This window comes from Anolis sagrei, chromosome 2, assembly GCF_037176765.1.
Source record: "Anolis sagrei isolate rAnoSag1 chromosome 2, rAnoSag1.mat, whole genome shotgun sequence".
NCBI classification, from domain to species: domain Eukaryota; kingdom Metazoa; phylum Chordata; class Lepidosauria; order Squamata; family Dactyloidae; genus Anolis; species Anolis sagrei.
Genome location: NC_090022.1, coordinates 277,838,730 through 277,864,213, shown reverse-complemented (window position 1 = coordinate 277,864,213; position 25,484 = coordinate 277,838,730). Strand labels below are relative to the sequence as shown.

The following is a 25,484-nucleotide window of genomic DNA, read 5'->3' as shown; positions in this document are numbered from 1 at the left end:
AAAATCTGGGAAGATGCATGATTCCTACCCAAAACTTTATGCTCATAATTTTTGTATTGATATGGTACTTAATAAAAAGGACCTAAAATTAGAACCAGTTTCTGATTTCCTTTTTTTAAAAACAAAAACCAAGATATATATGACATTAGATTGAAGACAAAAGAAAGAAACTTACCTTACAGCTAGTTGGAAGAATTTCAACAACCAAGAATATTGGCAGAAGAAGATTTGGTTAATAGTATCAGGACGCAGTACAAAAAGCAATCTCTGTTTTATTTTTATTTAAAAAGGGGGGATGGAGTTCCTACCTCATAATTTAGCACAGCGACATTCCATGGCATGCGATAATATATGCCACTATTCCCATCACGCACTCTGTTACACACCCCATTGTAAAACTCATTGTAAAATGGATTTGCCTGTGGTTTCATACCTAGAATGTTGATACTAAGAAAGCAATTTGTAATTAGGTTTTTAAATATTATCTTCTGAGTGCATGATTGCAGTGGCCAGCAATTCTGATCAAGGGAAAGACAAAAATGATTCTCTCTCATACACAACAAATAATCTAGCCAACAAACAAAGCCTTTATTGTAAGAGCTCCACAAAATACAGGAAAACCAACTAAGGGTGTTTACCCTGAATTCACTTTTGATAGGTAAAACATTCAAGGGACAGATAAGAACAGGTAGAAAGATCTCGAAGAGTATCAGTTTACATTTCAGACTCATTAGAATGAACAATAGATAAGGAAATTTTGAGTCATTGAAAATTACTTATCCCTATTATTACTGCTCTCTCTATGAGCTTGTATTCACCAGTTCTTAACCCTGAAGTGTTCAGAAGTTGAACCTGTATGTCCATTTCCCTTTCCTTTTGTTCAGTACAGATCAAGCCCAAAATGCCTCCCCCTGTCCCCCAGCCTCATTGCCATGACAGGTGATCACAGAGCTCCAGGGGGTTTCTGGCAGTTGCTGGGTACCTTTGTTGACATCAACAAACATGCCCACACCAGCTGAGGAAAGGAAGGGAAAATCTCCCCAACTTATCCTTGGTTATGCTAATATCATCAAAGGTACCCAGTGATTGTCAGGAGTTCTCCCAAAGCTCTGTGGCTTTTTGGAAACTATGACATATCTCCTGCCACGAACCATCACAAAACTTAAGACCTTCAGGAGAGGCCCTTCTCTAGATCCCACCACTATTGCAAACACGGTTGATGGGAATGAGAGACAGGGCCTTCTCAGTAGTAGCCCTCTGCCTATGGAACGCCCTCCCTAGAGATATGAGATTGGCCACCTCCCTCTTGTATTTTAGGAAGAAAATCAAGACCTGGTTATGGGACCAAGCGTTAGATCAGTGAGCAGCAAGTGGAAGAAGATCATACAACTTATGGCAATGAATTGACCCGGACTGGTTTCTGGATTTTGATTTTAATGGATATGTCTTAATTGTTTTAATTGTTGTTTTAATTTTTAATATTTTGATTGTACTGTGGTTGTTTTTATGATGCTAGCATCATATGATGCTTTTGTTAGGCCGCCCTGAGTCCCCCTTCGGGGGGGAGAAGGGCGGGGTATAAATATAGGAAATAAATAAATAAATAAATAAATAAATGACAGAGCCAGAAAAAGTGAGGTGATGGCCCAGTAGGACCAAACTGGTTTTCGTCAGGTTTGACTGGCTGAAAGTGTACTTATCCCTTAGTCCTGTATATTGCTGCCTCAGAATCGCTCCAGATTATCAACTATGCATAGATGAGCCCTGAGATACATTTCACTCCTGCAGTGCTTAACACTAATGGATTTTTAGCATGTCATAGTATAATTTGTGTTCAAGGCTGCTATCCTGTCACATCATTCAAATATCATGCAATAATTTATCCACACATACACAAATGGCAATGAAAGCTGTGGTGCAAGATAACAAGCAAATAGTGTACACACATACAGACAGTACCCATTAAGGAAATTATTAAGGAATTCTATGGCTGTATTTGCACTAGAGGTGTGCACGACTCCAAAAACCCACTTCATTTTATTTACAACATTTTTGGGTGTTTTGATTTGTTTGTGTTTGACCGGGAAAGGGGGGGGGGGTGGCTCTGGGGTTTGTAATTCAGGTTGTATGTACGGATTTAACAAAACACAATTTATGTCCCTCTTATGATTTTTTTTTTGCTCAGCCCTAATTTGCACATAAACCATAACTTCTAGTTTATAAAGGTTTCCTGTGAGCCAGCAGTGTATCATTAGAACCTATTTACTCCTTCTGTTTTCTTGTAAAGTGTGACGGCGCGAGTGGCGCCACCTATATATAAAACTGTTAATTGTAAGATGTAAACTGTTGTATCATGTTTAATCCTGCCCCTTTTGCCATGTTTTTGTATATTTGTATGCATTGGTTACTTGTAGCTGTCAATCAGCACTGTTTGGCTCCACCTCTTCCTGCAAGAGGGGAGAACTTCCTCTTTCTTTTCATTCTACCAAGAGAGTTTCTGCAACATGGACGTGAGTAACAGACTTCATTTTTATAGGACCCTGTGAAGTTACCTCATAGCACCAATTCTGAGGTTTTACCCCTGGGACTCATGCTGTATGTCCAGATCATCCTGGACGACTACTGAGGAGACCCAGGCGCCTTCAAGCCAGTTCTTTTGGCACCAGAGGAAGATCCTGCATCTTCAAAATAGGCCATTTGAACTGGGGCTGTGATTTTGCTCCGGCATTGCCAGCCATTGAGGAAGAGGAAACCTGGTGAGGCTTCTCAGCTTCTAAACCCTTGGACCCAGGACTAAGAGAGACCATACAGTGTGTTTTCCTTCACCCCCCCCCCCCCCTAGAATTTTCCAGTTTATTGCATTGAAGAAATGACTTTGTGACAAATAAAACTTGTTTTGAGTTATTTACATCGTTTTGGGTTCTTGGGAGTTCCAGTTTCCTAAAGGAGGGCAAGAAGCACTCCCCTGGGGGAAAGATGTCACGTCCATCCCTCCTTTGTTGAGAATAATAGCCCCAGGCGCGACGGCACAGTGCTATGAGAAGCCTTCTTTTCCAGAAGTGCAAAAAGGGAAAAGAAGGAGCCAAAGGGTCTTATTTTTGCCAAGCTTATAGTTTTCTAAAGAAAAAATAGGATCAAAAGGAAGCCTGCCTTTGCCTTCAGAGGGGAAGCCCAGCTTTGCAAAGTGGATACACTTCCCTGGGGTTCCCGCCTTTTTTGCTTCTCAAGCAAGTCACAGCAATTGCAAAGCAACCAGCTTTTGCACCAGCCAGCAGCTCTGTGCAAAATTGATACTTTTGCAGAGTTTCCACCAGCTCCTTGCAAGCTTCTGCAGAAGTGGGTAAATTGTAACAACCTGCCTTTGCAGCTGCAGCAAACAAACCTGCAAAGCTACTGTTATTTCTGCACAGCCTCCAGCTCTCTGCAGGATTGATACTTTTGCAGGGTTTTTCCAGCCATCTTCTGCAAGCTACTGTTTCTTCTAAAGATTCCCGCCCTTTTCCAGAAGCAAGGCTTCTACAGTAATTGCAACATCCAGCCAGAAGCAAGCAAGCCTTTGCAAAGTCTCCAGCCTTCTGCACTTCCCGCCTTTTTTGCAGAGCCAGCCTTCAGCCCTCCAGGGTTGAGGGGTGGGAGGAGCCAGCCTTCACTTGAAGTCTGCCCAGCAACAGTTCCTGAGAGCCTTCAATAGGCTAAACAAAGCAAGGTTTACCTTTTAAAGAAAGCAACTATTGTAATTGTCTTTTCAAGAATTGCATTGCCTTTTTGTGTGCTTTTTTTCATTGTATGCTTAAATTGTATTGCATTTGTACTGTTTAAAGTGTGGGTTAAGTTTCCTTTGAATTTTGCATTATGGCAAGTCAAAACTTTGAGGTCCCACAAGTTAGAGTCAAATCCCCCCACCCTGTCAGAGAAAGGCATCCCACAGAGAAGGCCATGTTCGGTTTTTTGCAGCAGGAAAGCCAACTTACACAAAGGTTTAAAAGGGCTTGGCGAAACTTACCCACCTTATATGAGTCAATTAAGGCTTCTCTTTGCCCAAAGGAAAAAGAAGTTCTTAAACAAGAATTTTTGAAGGCCTTCAATGATGGAAGTGCTATTGCAGAGGAAATAATTTATGTACTGAACAAAATTAATACCCCAGAGTCTTTGGATAGAGCTAAAGAAATTTCTTTTACCCTACAGGAAGAGAGGAGGCGCTACAGCGCGGTTCTATTTGAACCAGAGCCTAGTTCCTTATCCAAAGGTGCAGAGGAAAGGGTTCAAGGCTCCCCATGTGTAAGCCTTAGATCCAGTCTGCTTAAGCGTTCCTCTAAGGCTGCCAGCATTAAATCCAAACATTCATCTAGGCATAGCAGTTCCTCCCAATCTGCTCACTCATTTATTAGTACATCTTCCAAGGCAGCCTATTATAGCAGAGAGGCTATTCGTTTAGAAATTAGGAAGGAGGTTTTGGAAGCAGAGGCGTCTGCGGAGATGGCTAAGCAAGGCCTGGCCTTTGACGAGGAGGAGCTCCTCCTTCAACAGGCCAAAGCCCAGCAGGAACTGCAGAGAGAAATAGAGTTTGCAGTGGCAAAGGCCAAGCAGGATACGCTACAACGGGACCTAGCTCTGCTCCAAGCAAAAAGAGACACAGCACAAAAGATAGCCAGGGCCAACGTTTTAGCCAAAGCTCTATCACAGGAGCTAACACAAGAAAACCTTAGCCTCCTGCCATCACAAGAGCCCATAGCAAAGGTCTCAGCACACCTGCATCTTGAACCACCTGTAGTGCAGGGTCATGTTTCTTTTGACCATCCGGAAGATAGTTCACCTGTTCCAGTGTTCGCGGCTTCAAAGCCAGCCTATTCCCCCAAAGTGCGGCAAAGTATGGCCGGGAGGGTGCCATCGTCTCTGTCAGAGTCCATCCCTGCAATTAAGCCTCAAAAATACCACCTGTCCGCGTGGGAACCAAAGAATGACATCTTTCTACAGGATCCAGTGTCCATCGGATTCAATCCAGTCATCCCCTCAGATTGGCAGGGCATGGCCGGGAGTGAACCACCACATCCATCCCTACATGCCAAGCCAACTGTCCCTAGCAGGACGAAAGCTTCAGAGGTGTTGCCTGCCAGCAATCTTCTGAACCCAGCAACTCCTACCATCGTGACGAGACGTGTTCAACCAAAGAACATTGACTTTGTCACACCACAGCAGACTCCTCAGATGTACCCCTACACACCGGATTCACAATTGGGATCCCTCCTGCGGAATCCAAGAAGAGACATCAGAGACAAAGGGGTCCAGAAATTCACTGACCGGCCAGAAGACTACCTTCTGTGGAAAATTACCTTCAAGAGGGCCATCCGAGATTTCAAGCTAGAAGCTGACGAAGAATTGTCCCTTCTTATGGCGTGGCTTGGACCCAGCTCAGCCGAGCAAATAAAGAGACTTTATGCTGCTCATGTGGCAGACCCCCAAAGAGCATTGTCCACAGCGTGGTCTCGTTTGGACCAGCGCTATGGTGCGAGCACCGAAATAGAGGCATCTCTCATGGATCGACTCAACAGATTCCCGTCGCTAAAGATGAAAGATTGTAAACAGCTTTGGGACTTCAGTGATCTTTTGTTAGAGCTAGCTTCAGCCAAAGGAAATCCAGAGCTGCCAGGATTGGCATGTCTGGACCAGCACACGTCGCAAAGTCCCATTCTCTGCAAACTCCCCTTTCCCCTTCGAGAAGCTTGGGGGAAAGAGGTGTTCAAATACAAGGAGGCAAATGCAAATATATACCCGCCCTTCAACTTTTTAGTGGATTTCGTTACCAAAGCAGCTCGTGAGAGGAATGACCCTCAAACAGGTCTTCCTGCTTTGTACCAAGGCCTAAAGCCTGAAAAGACCTCCAAAGAAGACAAAGTGCAGGGCAAAGAACTTAAAAGGAATTTGAGTGTCAAGATGACGGACACTACTCCTCCAGCTTCTGCTCAACCAGTCAGCAACAACAGCATCACCTGTCCCATTCATCAACGGCCACACAGCCTAGCTGAATGTAGAGAGTTCGCGAAGAAGCCCTACAAAGAACGGCTCCAAATAGTCCAAAAGGCCAAGGTGTGCTATAGATGTTGCGGCTCCACTATTCACTTCTCCAAAGACTGCAAGGAGAAGGTGAAATGTCAACACTGTAATAGCATCAAGCATTGCTCTGCAATGCACAACTTCGACTCTACTCAATTCAAAGCAAAATCAAAGTCTTCTGTCAAAGAAGAAACTAAAGATGATCAAAGGCCTGCAGAACCTCAGGTAGCTCTCAAGGCTCCTGCTGTTGCCTGCACCAAGCTATGCCAAAATAGCAACAAGCCCAGGATTTGCCACCCAATCTGCCTGGCAGAGGTGTATCCAGACAAGCAGCCGTGGAACAGAAAAAAGGTCTACGTCGCCTTGGACGCCCAAAGTGATGCTTCTCTTGCAACCCCAGAGTTCTTTGACATGTTCGACCTTCACAGCAAGACAGTGGAGTACACCATATCCACTTGTTCAGGAAAGAATAAAATGTATGGCAGAGTTGCGACAAAGTTCAAAATTTCGCCTTTTGGACAAAAGGCCAGTTATGAACTTCCTGACCTTATAGAATGCAGCCTGATCCCCAGAAACAAAGAACAAATAGCCACAAAGGAGGTGGTACAAGCCCATCCTCATCTCAAAGGCATCCAAGATCTAATTCCAGCTTTAGACTTGGAAACAGACATCGTCATGCTTATCGGCGCAGACTGTCCCATGCTGTTCCGTGTTAGCAACCAGATTGAAGGTCCTAAGGGATCCCCCATAGCTCAGCAGTTGCCTTTAGGATGGATGGTGTTAGGTCCGGTCTGCCTGAACAAGATGTTCCAGCCTGTCACAAAAAGGCCTTCACTAATGCAAGGATGTGCCAGCCACATTTCAGTTTGTTGCCAGGGAGTAATGCCTGATTACTCTTCCATCTTCGAAGTCACAGAGAGAGATGAGCAAACAGCCTTCTCTAAAGATGAACAGAAGTTCCTTGAGATGATGAACAACCAAGTCACTCAAGACCCTCAAGGTAATTGGATTGCGCCTCTACCTTTCAAGCCAGAAAGACCGTCTCTACCCAACAACAGAGATGTTGCCCTTCATCGTCTTCTGTCCTTAAAAAGAAGGATGTTAAAGGATCCCAAGGTGAAAACCCAGATCACCCAGTTTGTGGAAGACCTCTTCAGCAGTAACTACGCTGAGCCAGCCAGTGCATGTGCGGAGGGAGAAGAGCAGTGGTTCCTGCCGTACCACAAAGTGACACATCCTCAGAAACCCGACAAAGTCCGCATTGTTTTTGATGCTAGTGCTGAATGTCAAGGCAAAGCTTTAAACCATGTTCTTCTTAAAGGCCCCGACTTGCTTAACAGCCTGCTTGGAGTTCTTTTAAGGTTCAGAAAAAAGAAGTATGCAGTAATAGCCGACATACACAAAATGTTTTATGCATTTTTAGTTTGCCCAGAACATCGAAAGTTCTTGAAGTTTTTATGGTTTAGAGATACTGAATCCCTCTCTGACGTGACCGAATACCAGATGAGGGTTCACGTGTTTGGTAACACTCCGTCTCCGGCAGTTGCCAATTATTGTTTAAAAAAGACTGCAGACAAATTTGGCCATTTGTTTAGCCAATCAACATCAGTGATTGTCAACCAGAACTTTTACGTCGATGATCTTCTTACGTCCTTTGATTCTGCGCAACAAGCTTCAAAGACAGTTAAAGAAATTCAAGAAATGCTGAGCAAGGCCAACATCCGTCTTCACAAGATAAATTCAAATAGTCCAGAGATACTTCAGGCCTTCCCACCAGAAGACTTGGTGGAAAAGGATGCATCAAAGTTGTTTCAAGACTTGAACACTCAAACCAGTCTAGGTTTGTTATGGAACGTAACTACAGACTGTTTTACTTTAAGAGCCCCCAAATTGGGCAGAGTCACCTCCAAAAGACTTATGTTGTCTGCCATCAATGGCATTTACGATCCATTGGGTATAGTGTCTCCAGTGGTCATCGCAGCCAAATTGCTTTTCAAACAAGCAATTCAGCGCAAGCTCACCTGGGACCAAGAGCTTCCCCAAGATCTCATGTCACAATGGAAAAATTGGACTTGCCAAGCACAAGGCTTAGAAAACATACAACTGCCAAGACAGTACATAGCAAACAGTTCCTCACCTTCAGAGATCATGGAACTGCACATATTCTGCGATGCATCCACCAGGGCCATCGCTGCAGTCGCATATGCCAGACAAAGAGGCATCAGTACCTGCTCTTCAGGATTTGTGATGTCAAAGGCTAAAATAGCACCCATGGACTCTACAGTACCCAGATTAGAACTCTGTGCCGCTGTCTTAGCCACTCAGTTGAGTCAAACCATCAGAGAAGAAACTGGACAATTGTTTCAAAGGGTATTCTTTCACACAGACAGCATGGTTGTGTTATGTTACCTACAAAACACCACCAACAGATATAAAGTTTATGTTTCAAACAGGATCAACACCATCCTGAAGAGTTCCAACTACAATCAGTGGCATTACATATCCACTTCAGAAAATCCGGCAGATGTAGCGACTCGAGGAACATCAGCCTCAAAGTTGTCTAAGTCATCTTGGATCACCGGTCCCAAATGTCTTCAAAATCCTTCCTTTCCAGAAAGCATCGCAGTGCCCAAAGACACTGTGTTGCCAGAAATTCAGTCTTGCAAATCTACCATCAATGGCCAAGACTCACCAGGACAAGGTTTAAATCCAGCCAAATTTGAAAGATTCAGCAAATGGACTAGACTTCAGGCAGCCATTGCCAGGCTCATACATTACATCACTACCAGAAACAGTGGTGCAATTCAGCCCCAAGATCTTTCTAGAGCCTCAACAGTCATCTTGAGATCCACTCAAAGACATTGTTTTTCAGAAGAAATAGCCTGTTTAGAAAGTAAAACATCCTTGCCCAAAAATAGTTGTTTAAAGGACTTGAACCCCTTCCTGGATAATGAAGGTCTCCTTAAGGTTGGAGATTTGGTGTTACTTAAACAAAAGGATGCTCCTAGACACCAATGGGCTAAGGGTATTGTGTCTAAAGTATATCCTAGCTCTGACAATAGAGTGCGCAAGGCCCAAGTTAAGGTCGTTTCAAGTGAAAGGGTTTCCTTATTTGACAGGCCTATTAGCGATATGGTTGTGTTATTTTCTCAAGACCTACAGTCTTAGAGTTATAAAAGTTAAAGGTGTTTAACTTCATTTTTGTTTAGATTTTCGAAAGTCCGAAAATCTAGGCCGGGAGTGTGACGGCGCGAGTGGCGCCACCTATATATAAAACTGTTAATTGTAAGATGTAAACTGTTGTATCATGTTTAATCCTGCCCCTTTTGCCATGTTTTTGTATATTTGTATGCATTGGTTACTTGTAGCTGTCAATCAGCACTGTTTGGCTCCACCTCTTCCTGCAAGAGGGGAGAACTTCCTCTTTCTTTTCATTCTACCAAGAGAGTTTCTGCAACATGGACGTGAGTAACAGACTTCATTTTTATAGGACCCTGTGAAGTTACCTCATAGCACCAATTCTGAGGTTTTACCCCTGGGACTCATGCTGTATGTCCAGATCATCCTGGACGACTACTGAGGAGACCCAGGCGCCTTCAAGCCAGTTCTTTTGGCACCAGAGGAAGATCCTGCATCTTCAAAATAGGCCATTTGAACTGGGGCTGTGATTTTGCTCCGGCATTGCCAGCCATTGAGGAAGAGGAAACCTGGTGAGGCTTCTCAGCTTCTAAACCCTTGGACCCAGGACTAAGAGAGACCATACAGTGTGTTTTCCTTCACCCCCCCCCCCCTAGAATTTTCCAGTTTATTGCATTGAAGAAATGACTTTGTGACAAATAAAACTTGTTTTGAGTTATTTACATCGTTTTGGGTTCTTGGGAGTTCCAGTTTCCTAAAGGAGGGCAAGAAGCACTCCCCTGGGGGAAAGATGTCACGTCCATCCCTCCTTTGTTGAGAATAATAGCCCCAGGCGCGACGGCACATAAAGAGGAAAATGAATGAGAAAGCATAGTTTATGGGAATGTCCAAACATTTGTCTAGGATCCTGGGTTTGAATACCAGGATTAGGTGTCACCTTGTTTAATCTACCCATCTGAGCAATCGCCAGGAGCAAAGGGGCTGCAATTATAAGCATACTGCTTGTTCAGAGTTAGCTGGACTAGGTTGAATCATATGCAAATGCAGCCTGTGTATAATGTCCAATATTTGTTGGGGTGATGGTGGAATATAAATGCAATTAATAAAATTAAAAAGTCGCCATGATCCAAATACTGACATAAAACAGAAAGGGGATATTGTCAATTAGAAGATTAGCAAGTGCTCATTTCAGGCTTTTTTATTACATGAAATTGCAAGGCTGAGAGCATGGTGCTGCTTCTGGCCTTTTTCAATGCAGAAAAATGGAGGAGGTGATGGTTGCTTGGCACTTCTCGTCAACATAGAGGGTATCAATATATCTTTTCAGTTATCCAGAAACAGACAAAGCTCTTGATTTTCATTACTCTACTTAGAGAAGGAGGTGATTTCTCCTTTGGTAAGCGTTAATATTAAACCTTAGCATTTATTTGAAAAGACCAAATGGGTTATGTCAAAATTCATCAGTTTGGCACCAAAGTATACATGAGGTTAACTTTACACTAGTATGTATTACAGTTCCAGTATTATAAAGAAGACCACATTTTTTCATCTTCCAAGAAATTAATCTTTACACTTTTTTAAAAATGGTAGGTAATCAGTGTTAGAAGAGAGATCCACAAGACTTTGTTTCTGACTCTTCACGCAAACATTTCCCAAATCTTACCCCTGACCAGCAGTTCTCCCAAGCTCTGATACGTCAAGAATACGGTTGCGACAGGGGGCAGGGCGGTAGTTGTCACAATCAGCTTCATCAGAGGCATCTCCACAGTCATCCTCTGTATTGCACACAAGCCTTGTCTTTATACATTGTCCTAAGGATAACACAGAGAACAGAAGACAAGATTTTCTTTGCTTATCACCCACGACCAAGGATATAGCAGTGAATGTTTGGTGTAAAACAGGGATAGAAAAATGTGGTCCTGAAGCTGCATGTGTCTGCCCTCCAAGAGACAATTCATTTTTCAAATGTTTTGCAGACCCCCTCTTTACTGTTTGACATTAAAAACCCTTGCTTTCAAAAACTAGAAATGGACTTCTGGTCACTTCCTTTATTACTCTCTTATTATTTCTTTGGCCTTTTGACATTTTTAGAAACCTAGAGAGTTCTAGATCCAGAAAATTGGCTCTGGGAGTACCTTTACACTATGGAATGAATGCAGTTTAAAACTGCTTAAACCTCCATGGGTTAATGTTATGGAATCATGAGAGTTGTAGTTTTCCAAGGCTTACTATTTTCTAAACCCCGTGTTTCACTTCCTGTGAAGAATTCCTCACTTTGTCTAATGAAAATATGGTCAACATGTAAATCTTCATGTCTATTTCATGTGAAATAATTAACTTCAGCTGTTTTCTTCCAATGGAGTCTTAATACAAGGATTTCTCAACTGCTATTTGCACTTAAGGACCTGATTGGGGAGGATGAGTTTTGTAAAAATAGCCAAGGGTTTTTTTTTTCTGTGCAGAAAATATGGTGTTGGAGACCATAAATATATATTCTGCACAAAATACAATTTATTGCACAAAAATACTGCCTACAGTTAAGTAAGTAATATTTTTCACAGGAAATAATTAATAGATTAGCCATAAGGCATCATAGGTTGGAAGCGAAGTCACACAACAAGGGTTAGTGCTTTTGATTCAACAATATTGCAGGTGAAAAAAACCAGAATATTGTGAGAGGGGGTTTTTTTGGCACACTTCCCTTTCAAGAGCATCAAAGTGCAAAAAAAATGCCACTTTTCTCTTTTTTTCTTCTGTTTTAAGAAACATTTTTCATTAAATATGCAAACATTAATGATAATTCTTTTGACTTATAATAGTCGTCTCTTAGAGTGGATGGGAATGTTTCTACCCTCACCCACCCAAACAGTGAAATCTACACTGTTTTTTTAAGTACATGTGGAGCTCTTTGTAGAAGGAAGCTTCTACAAACTTTATTGCAAGCAATGGCAACTCTAGCGCTTTATTGCTGGCATCCTATTGGCACCCAAAAATCTATTCACTTAGTTATTGTATAATGAGTCAACATATAGGTAAATCTCACTGGTTCAACAGTAAAAGCAATAGAATTTAGGTTTCAGTCAATTAAATACAACTTTGGCATCTACTAAAGAATAACACGAAAGTACTGAAGGACAGTGTGGTGTAGTAGTTTTTGTATTAGATACTGGCTATTTCTACACAGCCAATTAATCCAGGGCAGAATGTGGATTATAAAGATCTAGTTTTCTCCATAGGCACCACACAAACTAGCTGGAAGATGCAAGAAAGTTCTCACAGATCCACCGTATCTCTATAATCAACATTCTGATCCAGATGAATTGGCTCAATTGAAACCTACGATTATTCTTTTTCTGATCTCCTCAAAAAAATCCACTTATACAAACAGCTTCCCAGCAACCCTTGTCTCACAGCAAAGCAAAGCATGATAGTAAAATCAAGCATGCTTGAGTTGCTTTGCCGGGGTGGGGGGTGGGGGGTGGGGGGGAAGTGGGGAAGGAGGCATTTATTTCCTTCTGGCTGGGTGCTGTTAACTGCTTTTTTTTTTGGTACTCTGACTGCTTTCTTATTGCTGTTTACATGAGCACTCTGCATTTGGTATTCAGCTTCTTCTTGTGCCATGGTTATACACAGGAGGAGTTTAATCAATTTTATTGCTTGATCCAAAATTTTTGGTGAGTTTTTCTATCATACTGTTTTTAGCTGAATTTGCTTTGGAGCGCGCAATGGGGAAAGCATTTTCTAGATTCCCTAACCTCAAACCTGATTCAGACTGGATTTTAGTGCCTATCTAGATGGGCTCTGTGTCTCTAGAAACCAGGGTTCAATTCCCTCCTTGGACAAGGAAACCTACTGAATGACCTTGAGCTAGGCACACACTTTCAGTAATGGTTTGCCTTAAGATTGCTATACATGATAAACAACTTGATACACAACAACCAAATAATGTCTACCATTTTCACACTGGAAGTCTTTGCCACAGTCAACTTCCTCCTCATGGCAAGGGATGTCTGGCTCACAGCTTTCTCTCTGTCCTAGAGATTCCACGCATGCCTTTCCTCCAAACTGTCCATACTTCAGGACATTCCTTGAACGATACTTTTTTGGGGGGTGGGGGGGGGGGAAGGGAGAGAAAAGTAAATAAAATCAGAGGGATAGGGAGAACATTTATGAAAGTACAGAAGTAAACAATAGACGTCAAACTGTTTTTTGAGCAATTGGTTATAATATGTTCTATTATGTTTATTTTTTCACAGGTGAAAACCTGATTAGGTGTTCAAATCAAGAACTCGGAGTCTAGTTTAGGTCAAATCATTCTACATCATTTTGAAATCAATTTCTTCAGAGTGCTACCCAAACCAAATATATAACAGATATGGCCTTGCTCCAAAGTCAGTTTGATGGATATTACTCCACATCCTTTATTCCCTTCTCCTCTGGAACTGAATAAGAGTTCTTAACAATTTTGAAGCTCAACATTGGGCACTGATCCAAAAACCAGCTAGAACAGCTAAAACATTTAAAGAAAATTGTTTTAGTTTTTAGTGATTTTAGCAGGATTCTATATAGTTGACTATTTGTTCCTAGTCTGTCTTTCACAGCTCTAACTTGTTAGAAAAGATACCTTACTATTCCCATGCTCTTCTGGTTGATCCTGTCTCATCATATCTTATTTTAACATTAGAAAGTTAAAAAATATATGTCTTGTTTTTGCTTTAAAACTACCTCTCCATTAAACCAACTATAGACTCAGAATATCAACTTTTTTAAAACTGGAACCTTTCAGATGTATTGACCTCCTATTATCCATGGACAGCATGGACAATATAGGGCACTGTGTTGGGGAAAAACTGTTATCGAAACCCACTGGATGACCTTTGATTATGGATCTTTTCACATGGGGCAAATTTCAGCAGCAACTCTGGTTCCCAGCAACTTTGTGGCACAGCCATCAGGCTCCCATCACACACTGGAGAAGTACTTCTGGAGTGGCTTCAGGGCAAAACTGCTGCAGAACCAGAGTCGCTGCTGAAAAAAGCCAATGGCAGCAACATGGGAGGCCTCCCGTGGTTGCATTGCCCTCAACGGAGCAAGTTGGGTAGCAGACACTTCCCCCATGTGATAAGGTAGGGGAGACACTGGGACAGTGTGGGTCATGTGGCAGCAGGTTCCCATACCCCTGGACGTGCACCACCATGATCCTTTGCGATTCCGGCAGCATGTCTTAAGAGGTCCTAGTTCACAATCCCTGGGCTCAGAGGGAGTCAAAGGTAAACCTCTTTTTGAACAAATCTTCACAAGAAAAGCTTGTCATCAGTTCTCTTTAGGGTCACCAAAACTCATAAATAATCTTAAAGATGCACAAGAAACCTTCTTGAAAGAGAACTACAGTGTGCCAGTAGGTGTCACTGTTTCTGTTTCTTTAAACCAAATGCACACTCTTGAGTAGGCTAGAGGTTCATGCCTACTGGAAGTACAGCACAGCTCAGATTTAAGCATTCAGGAAAGTTAATGCTTTGCTCCTTATAGAACTTTGGATTTTAAAGGCCATCAAAATTTATAATTTACAGATAGGTTCCAAAATTAGTGAAGTTTTTTTTCTCCTAAACTTTGGCTAAGAAAATTCGTAATTTCAAAATTACTTAGGGTTGACAAGTTGGATGGGGGCAAGATTCATGTAAATTTAATCCTTAATCTACAGGTTGTAGAGCAGAAAGAAATATTATAAAGCCCTGTCAAGCAGGGTGAAAATATCTGTTCTCCTTACCTTTCAAACCTCAATTTTTAGCCACAGAAATCCTTCCTCAACAGAGTTATTGCTTTGCCAATAAAGAGTCAATAACTCCTCATCATCTCCTCACCACCTCCACCAATAAGAAAACAGCTGTGTTGCCTGATCTTAAAAGCTGGTGTTTGGAAAGTTTGGGGGAACTTAAACTTGTCCCACTTGATGGTGCTTTATGGTATCTCTTGCCACTCCATAACCCACTGAGGATTAAATGTATAGGCTCCCTGGCACCTATCCAAACTTGGAAAGCTAGAATTGATTATATTTTGAACTATATAGAGTTTTTCTATCATTTATCATAGGGCTAAGTCTGTCCTTCCCAAATAGTATCAGCTGTTTAAAAGAAAGATATGTTATATCTATGCATTTATCACTTACCCTTTCTTTGACACAGGGATTACATGGTCCCCATTCACTCCAGTTGCTCAGCAAGCAATTGATAGGTGGTGGGGCATGTAGTTCTCTTTGCAACCTTGTGTCAAACAAGCACAAATTATTCTTGATCAGAAACTGAAGTCAAGAGCAATCTCTTGAGCATGAAACTTCATTTGTTCATACACACATGGAGGATAGAATACTGTTCAGTATGGTTTCAGTATGTATGAACTGTGGTGCTGGAGGAAAATTCTGAGATTGCCTTGGACCGCAAGGAGATCAAACCGGTTCATACTCTAGGAAATAATGCCCAACTGCTCACTGGAGGGAAGGATATTAGAGGCAAAGATAAAGTACTTGGACACATAATGAGAAGACAGGAAAGCTTGAAGAAGATAATGAAGCTGGGGGGAAAAGGAAGGAAAAGGGAAGAGGGTCCAATCAGGGGCAAGATAGATGGATGTCATCCATGAAGTGACTGGCTTGACCTTGAAGGAGCTGGGGGGGCTATGACTGACAGGGAGCTCTGGCGTGGGCTAAACAATAACAACAAATGGTTTCAATATTGCATGTGTGAAGAAAATGAGCCTATGTATGGGGAAACCACCTGCATGCCATTTCCTCTAGGCCTCCCAGATAATTTGCTCTGGTGCTTGGCCTCCCACCTAAATACTGGTGCCTTTAACTATCCTCTCAAAAACAGAATCTCAGATGAAGATTAAGGACATTACAGTACATAGAAAAGACCTCAAGAGTCAATGATATGCATGTTGGATATGTTCCAAATTCAAGATGCAGGGTTAGAACAAAGCAAAAAAATCATACCCAAGACTGCACAGGCATGGCTGCTGTGGATGAGGGAGCACCTTTGATGGCCTCCCTGGACTGCCTGATGTGTATGCTTGCTGAGGCAGGTCACATAGGGGAGCTGGCCAGGGGTTTTACAAGCCCTTACTGTCCTCCTCCAGCCTTCTTTCTGCTCTTTTTGAGCCTGGATTGGCAGGAGTGCTGCATCACCCCACAGGGTCCCAGGGTGCAATTTGTGTGGATCCTTTTTGCTTGGTTTGCTGTGGTGGCAGGGTTGGCACAAAGACAAAGAGGGACTGTAGAATTGGCAGCACTGCAGGAGGTGGGAGGCAGGTTGCTTCTTCCTCTCTTGTTTTTGCTGGCTGAGACAAAGCCATTATGCATGTGCACACACAGGCAGCTGTGCCTTTGGAACGTTCATTTGCTTTTTAATATATAATTTGATAATTATGTTATAATTATTTATAATAACACAAACAAAAAAATAAAAGTATTTCCTGCAAATGATGTTATACATTTCCAAATGGCGCTTGGCAAAAAAGGTTCCCTACCTTACTCTAGACAAAGGAGCCATTTCCACTGCCAATGGGTAAGAAGTAGGAATCATGGGAAAGGGATGTCAATGACCCAAGATGGGGTACATTTATAATCGCTTTAGTGACTTTAATCAATGAAATAAATGAGAGAGATCATTTTGGGTGAATTCCTCCTATCATTGTGATCTCCATATCATCTCCAAATCTGATCCAGGCATATGAGGGATTCTTAGAAAGGGTGCATAGGGGGCTTGAATAGAGATGTACATTTTCATAAATGTTGTTTTTATAGGCAGTAATTAATATTACAATTTTTCTCATAGTTACAAGAAAGTTGTTGAAAACTGCACTTTTTGAAAACTTTGCAAGTCACAATTTATTCAGTGCAAATTGTTTGCGCTGCAATTTTGGTGAATTTTCTGCACAAAACAGTATTTTCTATGCTGAAAACATGTCAGAAAAATAAATTCTGCCTAGAAATGTCAAATGCTACCCCCCACACACATACACATTTTTTACACAGAATAAACCCCACCTGTCAAGAGTCTTGCTCATCAATGGTTCTCCATAGCATTTTAGAAACCTTTTTTTAATCACATTAACATATTTTCAGATATTGTTTCCATTCTGTTGGAGGGAGGTCAATGAAAATGTCCTCCTTAATGGTGCTACATTTGTCCCTCAGAGGTTGACTTCATGGTTCCCTGGACTGCTTTCTTTTCTCCCCCTTCCCCTGGCAACCTGCCTCTCTTGGAAACCTTGAGGATTGGCTGCAAGAACTTTCTGCCATGTATGTGTGCATATACATAGGTGTATCTGTATTTTTCAAAAGTGGATCTCTGGCCATTTTTAGTATTTGAACTTTCAGTAGTTTCACACTCATTCATTGCAACCTCCATGATCTCAAACATTTCTGCTATTGTTAGCATTGGTTGAAACTTGCATTTTCTTTCTTCATTCAATAGCAACCATAGTGACCAAAGGAGATTAAGATTGGCACTCCAAAATAGGTTTTAGTTTTTAACCACGAATACTGTACCATGGGCCACAATGGCACAGTGGGTTAAACCACTAAGCTGTAGAACTTGCTGACTGGTAGGTCAGCAGTTCAAATCCATGGGATGGGGTGACCTCCTGTTGTTAGGCCCAGCTTCTGTTAACCTAGCAATTTGAAAACATGCAGATGTGAGTAGATCAATAGGTACTGCTCCAGCAGGAATGGAACAGCGCTCCATGTAGTCATGCTGACCACATGACCTTGGAGGCATCTATGGACAACTCTGACTCTTCGGCTTAGAAATGGAGATGAGCACCAACCCCCAGAGTTGGAATCTACTAGACTTAATGTTAAGGTGAAACCGTTACCTTTACATGACTGCAAAATCCTACACTGGAGCTCATATTAGTGTCCTTCTTGACCCAAACTGAAGCTTTGAAAGAGAAGGCTTGTTGAATTGTGACAAAGAGAAATGATTTTAAAACTATGTCCTTCATGGAACTGCTATGTAATTTAAAAAAAAATACCAAGGAACCTCCACTGCTTCAACTGGGAAATGTAATGTTGTTTGAGTGTGTGAGTAGTCCAACAAGATTTTCTAGGCATTTTATAGCACAAAGTTTGTGTATTATTTAGTCACTGTTGTGCAGCTATGTAAATGATGCATTGAACATTAGCTTGATGATGACAATGATGGTGAAGTAGAAGGGCATTCACCACATGTGAGAGCTACTAAGATGTAGTGGTTTAGTGAGAGAAAGTCACACTTCTTCTGCCTAAGAGGAAAGCAGTGACAAATACCCTTTGAAGAAATTTTGAATAGAGAACAAACCAATCTGAAGTATCCACAGGGAATTTGGTTCCAAGAATCTCCAGTGATATGCAAATCCATAGATGCTAAAGTCCCATTACAACCATTCGTCCACGTGTGCTGAGGTTAGGGCTGCATTAGCCCCACAAAAGTGGGAAAAAAATCAATATTAGAATGGCGTTTCCTTTAGGAATCTCTAAGTCCTCCAGCACAATGTTATGGTCAATTCCTAGCAGGTGTTGATCAGAGTCTCACGGAATAAACAGAGTCATGCTGAATAAATTCCTAGAGACACCATATTAATCAAATCTGAAAATAATCAAACCCATAAAAGTTAAATGCACACATGTGAAGGGCTGACTATATATACAATGACACAGTAATATGGTGTCCCTTAGATACAATGGTAAAATCAAGCTTTGCTTGGGGGAGTTTTAAAAAGATTTTCAAGCTGTGAACCGTTGAATCCACGAGGACAGAATCCAAGGTCATGGAGGCCTTATAGCAAACAAGTGCTTTCATCGCTGTAAGCTATTGACCTAACTAGATACACTATATAATAACCTAACAGATGGTGTTGGATGAGGCAAACATCCAATAGTCTATTCTAGGCATGGACAAACTTTGGCCCTCCAGGTGTTTTGGACTTCAACTCACACAATTCCTAACAGCCGGTAAGCTTGTTGATATTTATGAGAGTTGAAGGCCAAAACCCCCAGAGGGCCAAATATGCCCATGCCTGGTCTATTCCATCCCACTATGGTTTACAAATTCCATTTGGTTTGATAGCAATGACTCTTGAAGCTTCCATCTTCAAGCCCCTTAGATTTCAAAACCAAAAACCCCCAGAATGTTAAAAAATGCAAGAAAGCTTTCATACAAAAGGTGGCTGACTTAAAAAAAAAAACTTACCTTATATTTTCTGTTAAAACAAAGCTATTTATTCCAAAAATGAAGATCACCCCTGTTAGAAGCAAGAATGTAGACATGGTACAATTCCTGATGAGTATATCAATGGAAATATAGGGAAAGCTAGTAATACCGACACTGATGGCTTTAAATACATCCCTTTTGATATTTATTACTAGAAAAACAAACAAAAGCATACCAGAGGTAGGGCAAGCCAACTGTTGTAGCTTTCAGGAAGTGTGCTGAAGTTTGTTGACTATGTTGAAACTGGGAAGTCCATGGCATTTACAGATAAATGGAAGGAGGAAAAAAAAACAAGCCTTTGAACATTATGCAAATAACAAGCAGTCAAGAAAATAATAATAGTCTCTTTGTGTTTCAAACAAGGAAACAGAGGGAAAAAAACAAACACCCAGCAATAGCTATTTTCACTAGAAAAACACATGAAGTAAGGCATGTAAGGGGCACTCTCCATCGACTGCTTATCCATAGCCACTCTTTCAGCTGAATCAGCATTAGCGTTCTGGAAGTTGGTTATGATGTTTCTAGGAAAACATAGGCTCTTCAGGGAGTAGAATGTAAAAACATCTTCCTCCTTGGACTCTGTAGTCTTACTGAACGCAAAACAGTTTGAGATCTGTAACTCTAGATTGCAAGTCTGTAACTTCAGTACTACTCAATGATGTTTCCAATCCACTCATATCAGTGAATGAGGCTGTGACAATCAGAAGCAGGATACCTTTCTCAAGTCCTGTCATAGCCTTACTTGCTGGTAGGAAGTGGTTCAGAAATATTAGTTTGCTTGTGGCCAGTTCAGGAAACTGAACAGATCACCTTTGCTGAATCTGGCTACTAATGTTTTAGGTGGGCGAGAGTAGGTCAGGAGAGATAACTTAGAATGCATATACTACTTTATTACTTTAACTGTCACAGCTCAATGCTATGGAATCATGGGAGCTGTAATTTTACAAGATCTTCCATGTTCTCTGCTGGTGCCTCTTCAAATTAAAATCCCGGGATTACATAGTATTAAGCATTGTCATGCCCAATCTTGTCTGATTTTGGAAGCTAAGTAGGTTTGGGCCTGGTTAGTATTAAGCATTGGCAGTTAAAGTAGTATGAACTTTAAGTAATTCTACAGTGTACACAGATCGAACTAAGTAGCCGATGTGGAATTTCAAACAATAGCTTTTTATTTGGTCACCATCTTCCAAAGATTTTTTATGAGCAAACTTTCTTTTGCATGTGTGTTGCTTGAATAACTGTATAAAAATGTAGCAGATTAGTTTTTCTCCTCAATGTTGCAAGGCCAAAATTCGATTAGCACATTTGTTGTGCTGCTCCATTCTCCATTATGTTGCTACTCCTAGAATAGCTCGGACATCTGCACAAAATGGCCCATGTTGTGGAACAGCTTCTCATACTAACCACTTGCAGTGCAGTGCCTTGAACATGTGCTGCAGCATACATTAAGGGCTTTAAACCAAGGTAACCAAAGTTGGGGGGGGCACTTCAAAATAGAGCCCTTAATATGTATTAGTCATCATCATAGGTGATCACTCATAGTCAAGTATGATTGTCTACCAAGAATAGAGTCTCGATGGTGGATTTCTAAGTAGGGAACTATTAAGGATCTGCATGGTATTTCACAATGAGGACATAGATTTCCAGATGGAAGGTTGTCCCAAGAAAGGTTTTCTTGATGTATCTTCCTCTTGACACATTTCTCTTTTCTTCCAAAGCACTGTTGGTAACAGCTGATCTCCAGTAGAATGCTTTAGGACCAAGGCTTCCCAGTTGTGTGTGTTCATGCCACTTAAGTGCCACTTAGCTATAAGCCATCTTTAAATCTATTTTGCTGACAAGGGATTTCCAGAAGGTTTTTTTGAAGGCAATGTTGATGGAATCATTTCAGAAGTTGAGAGTGACATTTGTAGATTGTCCATGTCTTGCATGCATACAATAGTCTTGGAAGGACAATAGTATTATAAACAAGCATCTTGGTAGCTCTACAAATGTCTGATCGTCAAACTCTCTGTTTCATTGGAAAAAATGCTGTGCTTGCAGAGCTCAGATGGTGTAGTATTCCAGCATGGAGAGGTGGCTGCCAAAGTAGCTAAAATGGTTGATGTTTTCTAGAGTTCCACCATTAAGTTTTATTACTGGCACTGCAGAGAGATTGATTGGTTCCTGCTGATAAAGTACTTCACTTTTCTCAATGTTCAGTGAGTCTCCAAGTTTTTCATATGCTTCTATAAAGGTGTTATGGAATTCTATAACAGAAGATGTTGTGACCTTATTTTTGGCTTTCAGCATGCTGAGCTTAAAGAGCTTGCCATCTGTTTGATATGTAATTCCCACTCTGGTAGGAAGCTTCCCATCAACAAGGAATAGAATCATAGCTATGAAGATGGAAAATAAGGGCAATAGTGCATCCCTGATCTCACCTTAAATAGGTCTCTTTGGGAGCCAGTGCTATCCAAGACTGTTGCCGTCATGTCATCATGGAGGACACACAGGATGTTCTACCTTCACAGCCATTGTAATATGTACCATATGTTTCCTCCTCTATGGCCCCACCACTATGAGAGATCCCTCTGAGTATACACAACTCTGACAGCTTCTCTCATAGGTTCACTGGAACACACAGCCCCCCTACCACAACATGATAATCCAGGTATTAGGATTCTTTATGTAAACCAGATCACACGGTGAAAGCAATTAAAAGATGCAGTGATCTACACATATGCTTTACTGTGGAGGGTGGTTTAAAACCTAGCAATTGCTCCATGACAATGAAGCTGCAGATTTTACAGATCCTGGAAATAGTTCAAGGCCAGCCTCTGTGGTGCATATAAGCACAATTCAGCCTCAAAACATTTCCAGGACTCTCCATCTAATCATCTGCATATTGAAACTGCTCCCTTCTTTGCCAGTTTCACATGAACCTAAGTGGTCAGTGTAGATGTACCTTTTGTCCCGCCAATATATTCTGCCTAAGAAGTCCACCTCTTTCATTCCACCTAATGATAGGGATGACCAACGATTTAGTCATGCTTAGTGTAAACGCATGATTAAAATTCTATTGATTTCAGTGGTTCTGCTCTGAACATAGTTACATTTGGTTCCAACCCCATTTTATCTCCAAATGTGCATTTCTAAATATATGTTCCATACACATTTGACTGCATTGTAACATTTTCTAAACCAAGGTCTGTGGCAAAACATTTGGGAAGTGCAAATGTTCATCAACCACTGAGTTTTGATTTACATATAGGGACAAAATGGAACTGAGAAAGGTGTGATCCAAAGATAATAAAAGGAAAAAAGTGCATCTGAATAACACTATAAGTGGGATGCTAAACAGAATATGTGATTTACATAGATACAATCATACAGATGTAATGAAGAATTAATTGCATACTCTCCAACTGTCCTGGTGTGTTAAAGACAGCCCTAATTAATCTCTCATTTTAGCTGTTTTTATAATTCCTCATTTTTTTCTCTTTCACTTCCCTCTATATCCTAGTTTACTTCTATTGCCGCAAACTGAGTAGTCACAGAAATTTGAGCATTCAGGGTCAGGATCCAACAAGGGAAATGATGGATCTACACCTATGGTAACAGTAAATTCACTTTAGATTTAACCACAGTTCTACCTGCAGTTGCTCCAAGTTGAACAGAAACAATGCCAGGACTGAACACTAGACTTATGTTATTGTGGGATGAAGGGGCTACTTTTTTTAGCTCATAGAAGATGCATCACCACCCTAAAAGCTGAGAGGGCACCTCCAATTCAACACTATTTTTTTCTTGGGGATTGTTCGTGCTTCCAACACAAATTGCTTCACTTCTTACTGACTAGCATCACCTTGGTATTGTCTAAAATTAAGCTTTAATTAATTCACCCTCATCCACTTCATTCTTGATATCAATCATGGCTTTAGAACTAACAGTTTCCTTGGTTTCAGAAATACACAAAACGTTGCCTTCAAAGCCTGTCTCATCCAGGTGGAAAGAGATTTATTGCTGCCTCTTGTTAACTTCTGTGACTCAAGAGTTCGTCTGGCATATGTTTTAAGGATCTAATTGAGAACAGGAAATATAAATATGTAGGTTTGATGGCCACTGAAGCTGTGTTACTTTCCCATCTGACACCTGTCAAAAGACACACAAAGAAAGCAGCTACATGAGAAACAAAAGTAGCAGTATTAACGTATTTGAGGCAGATGAAGCTCCAGCTTTTCAGAAATGCACAAAATCCTTTTCAAAATTCCTTTCAACAAGTAGTACAAGTGACTATGCTTAAAAAAAACTATGAATATGGAGTGCCACTTGGAAAAGAAGAATAGTGCAGAAGAATAGTGTGGGAAGGTGGGCAGAATGTTATTTCTACCACTACTCTTGTAAACAGAGGCACCTACCAACTCTACTTCGTAAAGTATTTTCACTTCCAGTGAAATATATGTCAAAATAGATTTGGTAGAAGTCTCTATTTGCAAAAATAGTGATAGAAATAACATTCCATTGTTTTTCTAGCCTGAGGAAGTTTGAATGTACAAGATATTAGACAATTTGCATGGCTATTCAGATCTTTAGAAAGAGATAAAGATGAAGTGATAAGAGAATATAGTCAAAGAATCTGAAACCATGGACTTTGGGGTGTGGCCAGAGTGAGTTCTCTCTTATTACATCTCATGGTAAGGGAGAAAGCAATTCATCTTGGTGTGTGGTGCAGTCTTCTTCCCTGGAGATTTTTAAACAGAAGCTGGATGACCATTTGTCAAGATTGCTTTGGTTGTGAATTCCTACATGGAAGGGGATTGGAATTGATAGCCCTTGTGATCTCTGCTAATTCTATGGTTCTAATGAGACTCTGTGTGTAATTTATTGTTTCAGATGAAAGCCCAATTGATTCATAAAGTGCGATGGGGGTGGGAGATTTCAGGCAATATGGCCAAACCTAATGCATTTTCCTGCCAAATAATCTACTTTCTGTGGGGAAGCCCTGTCCCTTTAACCAACTCCTTTCTTTGAAAAATATATGGCTATCTTAGATATATTTCCAATGCAGAATGCACCACAGGTTCAGATGCAGGTCAATACATTTTGCCCACCCGTTTGGCCCATGGTTGTACCAGTGTAGAAAAGGGGGAACGCTCACTGAAACTACTAAGTAACTTTGTTATCTGGACCAGGATGTATTTTCTCTGCTGTCTTTGCAGAGGGAGAGAGAACCTCATTACGGTTTTCTGCTATTTACTGTGTTTTGTTCTTTCTTCTAGAGGTGTGCAATTTGACCAAAAGGTATCCTGTTTTGGGGTCCATTTTTGGCTGACCCCTCATTCTGTTTACTGAGACTTTACTCAACAGGTGTTGACATTTTCATTCGGCAAAGAATTGACCCATTGGCTACAATAGGAATTTTTTAAGGCTCAATCCTCAGTCATTTTAAAGCCTATCTGCATGAAACCTACCTCAGTTTTAGACCCCATTTACAACTGTAGGCCTGCTAAGTTTCAAAACAATTCACCAATCTACTGATTTTTTAAAGAATTATTTGAAGTTTTAACCATAACATTTTTTAAATAAGACAAACCACAAGAGAGGGTTCTGGGAATTATAGTCATCAGTTGTGTCCATTCTCTGCTAATCAGAGCATGGACACAACCAAGCTTTTCATTGGCTAAGAAGCAGAGAGAGATAAAAACTTCAACTCTCATTATGTTCCAAAAGGAACCTTTCAATGCCCACCCTGTGCAAGTGCTGTTGGGAAAGCAAGTTCCCAACAGCACCCTCTCTGGAGGAGGAGCCTAGGAAAAGAAATGGACAAACCAAAAAGAAATGGACAAACACTGCTGCTGCCAGGGAGGGAGGTAAAGACACTGCAATAATCCCATCTTCTCCAGGAGCTCTGCAGCAGCCCCTGTGTCAGGTATATTGCAGACTGAACTCTCTCCTTTCCAGTAACTGATAAAATCTGGCTCCTTTAATCTGTTTTGCTGGGCTTTTCAGCTCCCCCCATTGAATGCTACAAATCTTTTCATTCAAACCAATTCGTGCCCAAGCCTA

At 41.2% G+C, this 25,484-nt stretch overlaps 1 protein-coding gene across 1 annotated transcript in view; it reads right to left on the bottom strand.

Moving 5' to 3' along the window:
* LOC132766943 (complement component C9-like) overlaps positions 1 to 22,839 on the bottom strand; it is a 36,212-nt gene extending 13,373 nt beyond the window's left edge. The window contains exons 1-5 of the mRNA XM_060761421.2: positions 19,416 to 22,839; positions 15,356 to 15,449; positions 13,143 to 13,287; positions 10,853 to 11,000; positions 309 to 447 (exon numbers count right to left, since the gene is read on the bottom strand). Coding sequence (XP_060617404.2) covers positions 309 to 447; positions 10,853 to 11,000; positions 13,143 to 13,287; positions 15,356 to 15,449; positions 19,416 to 19,609 — 720 coding nt within the window. The 5' untranslated portion in view covers positions 19,610 to 22,839. The remainder of the gene's footprint in view (positions 1 to 308; positions 448 to 10,852; positions 11,001 to 13,142; positions 13,288 to 15,355; positions 15,450 to 19,415) is intronic.
* Positions 22,840 to 25,484: the final 2,645 nt, after the last annotated feature.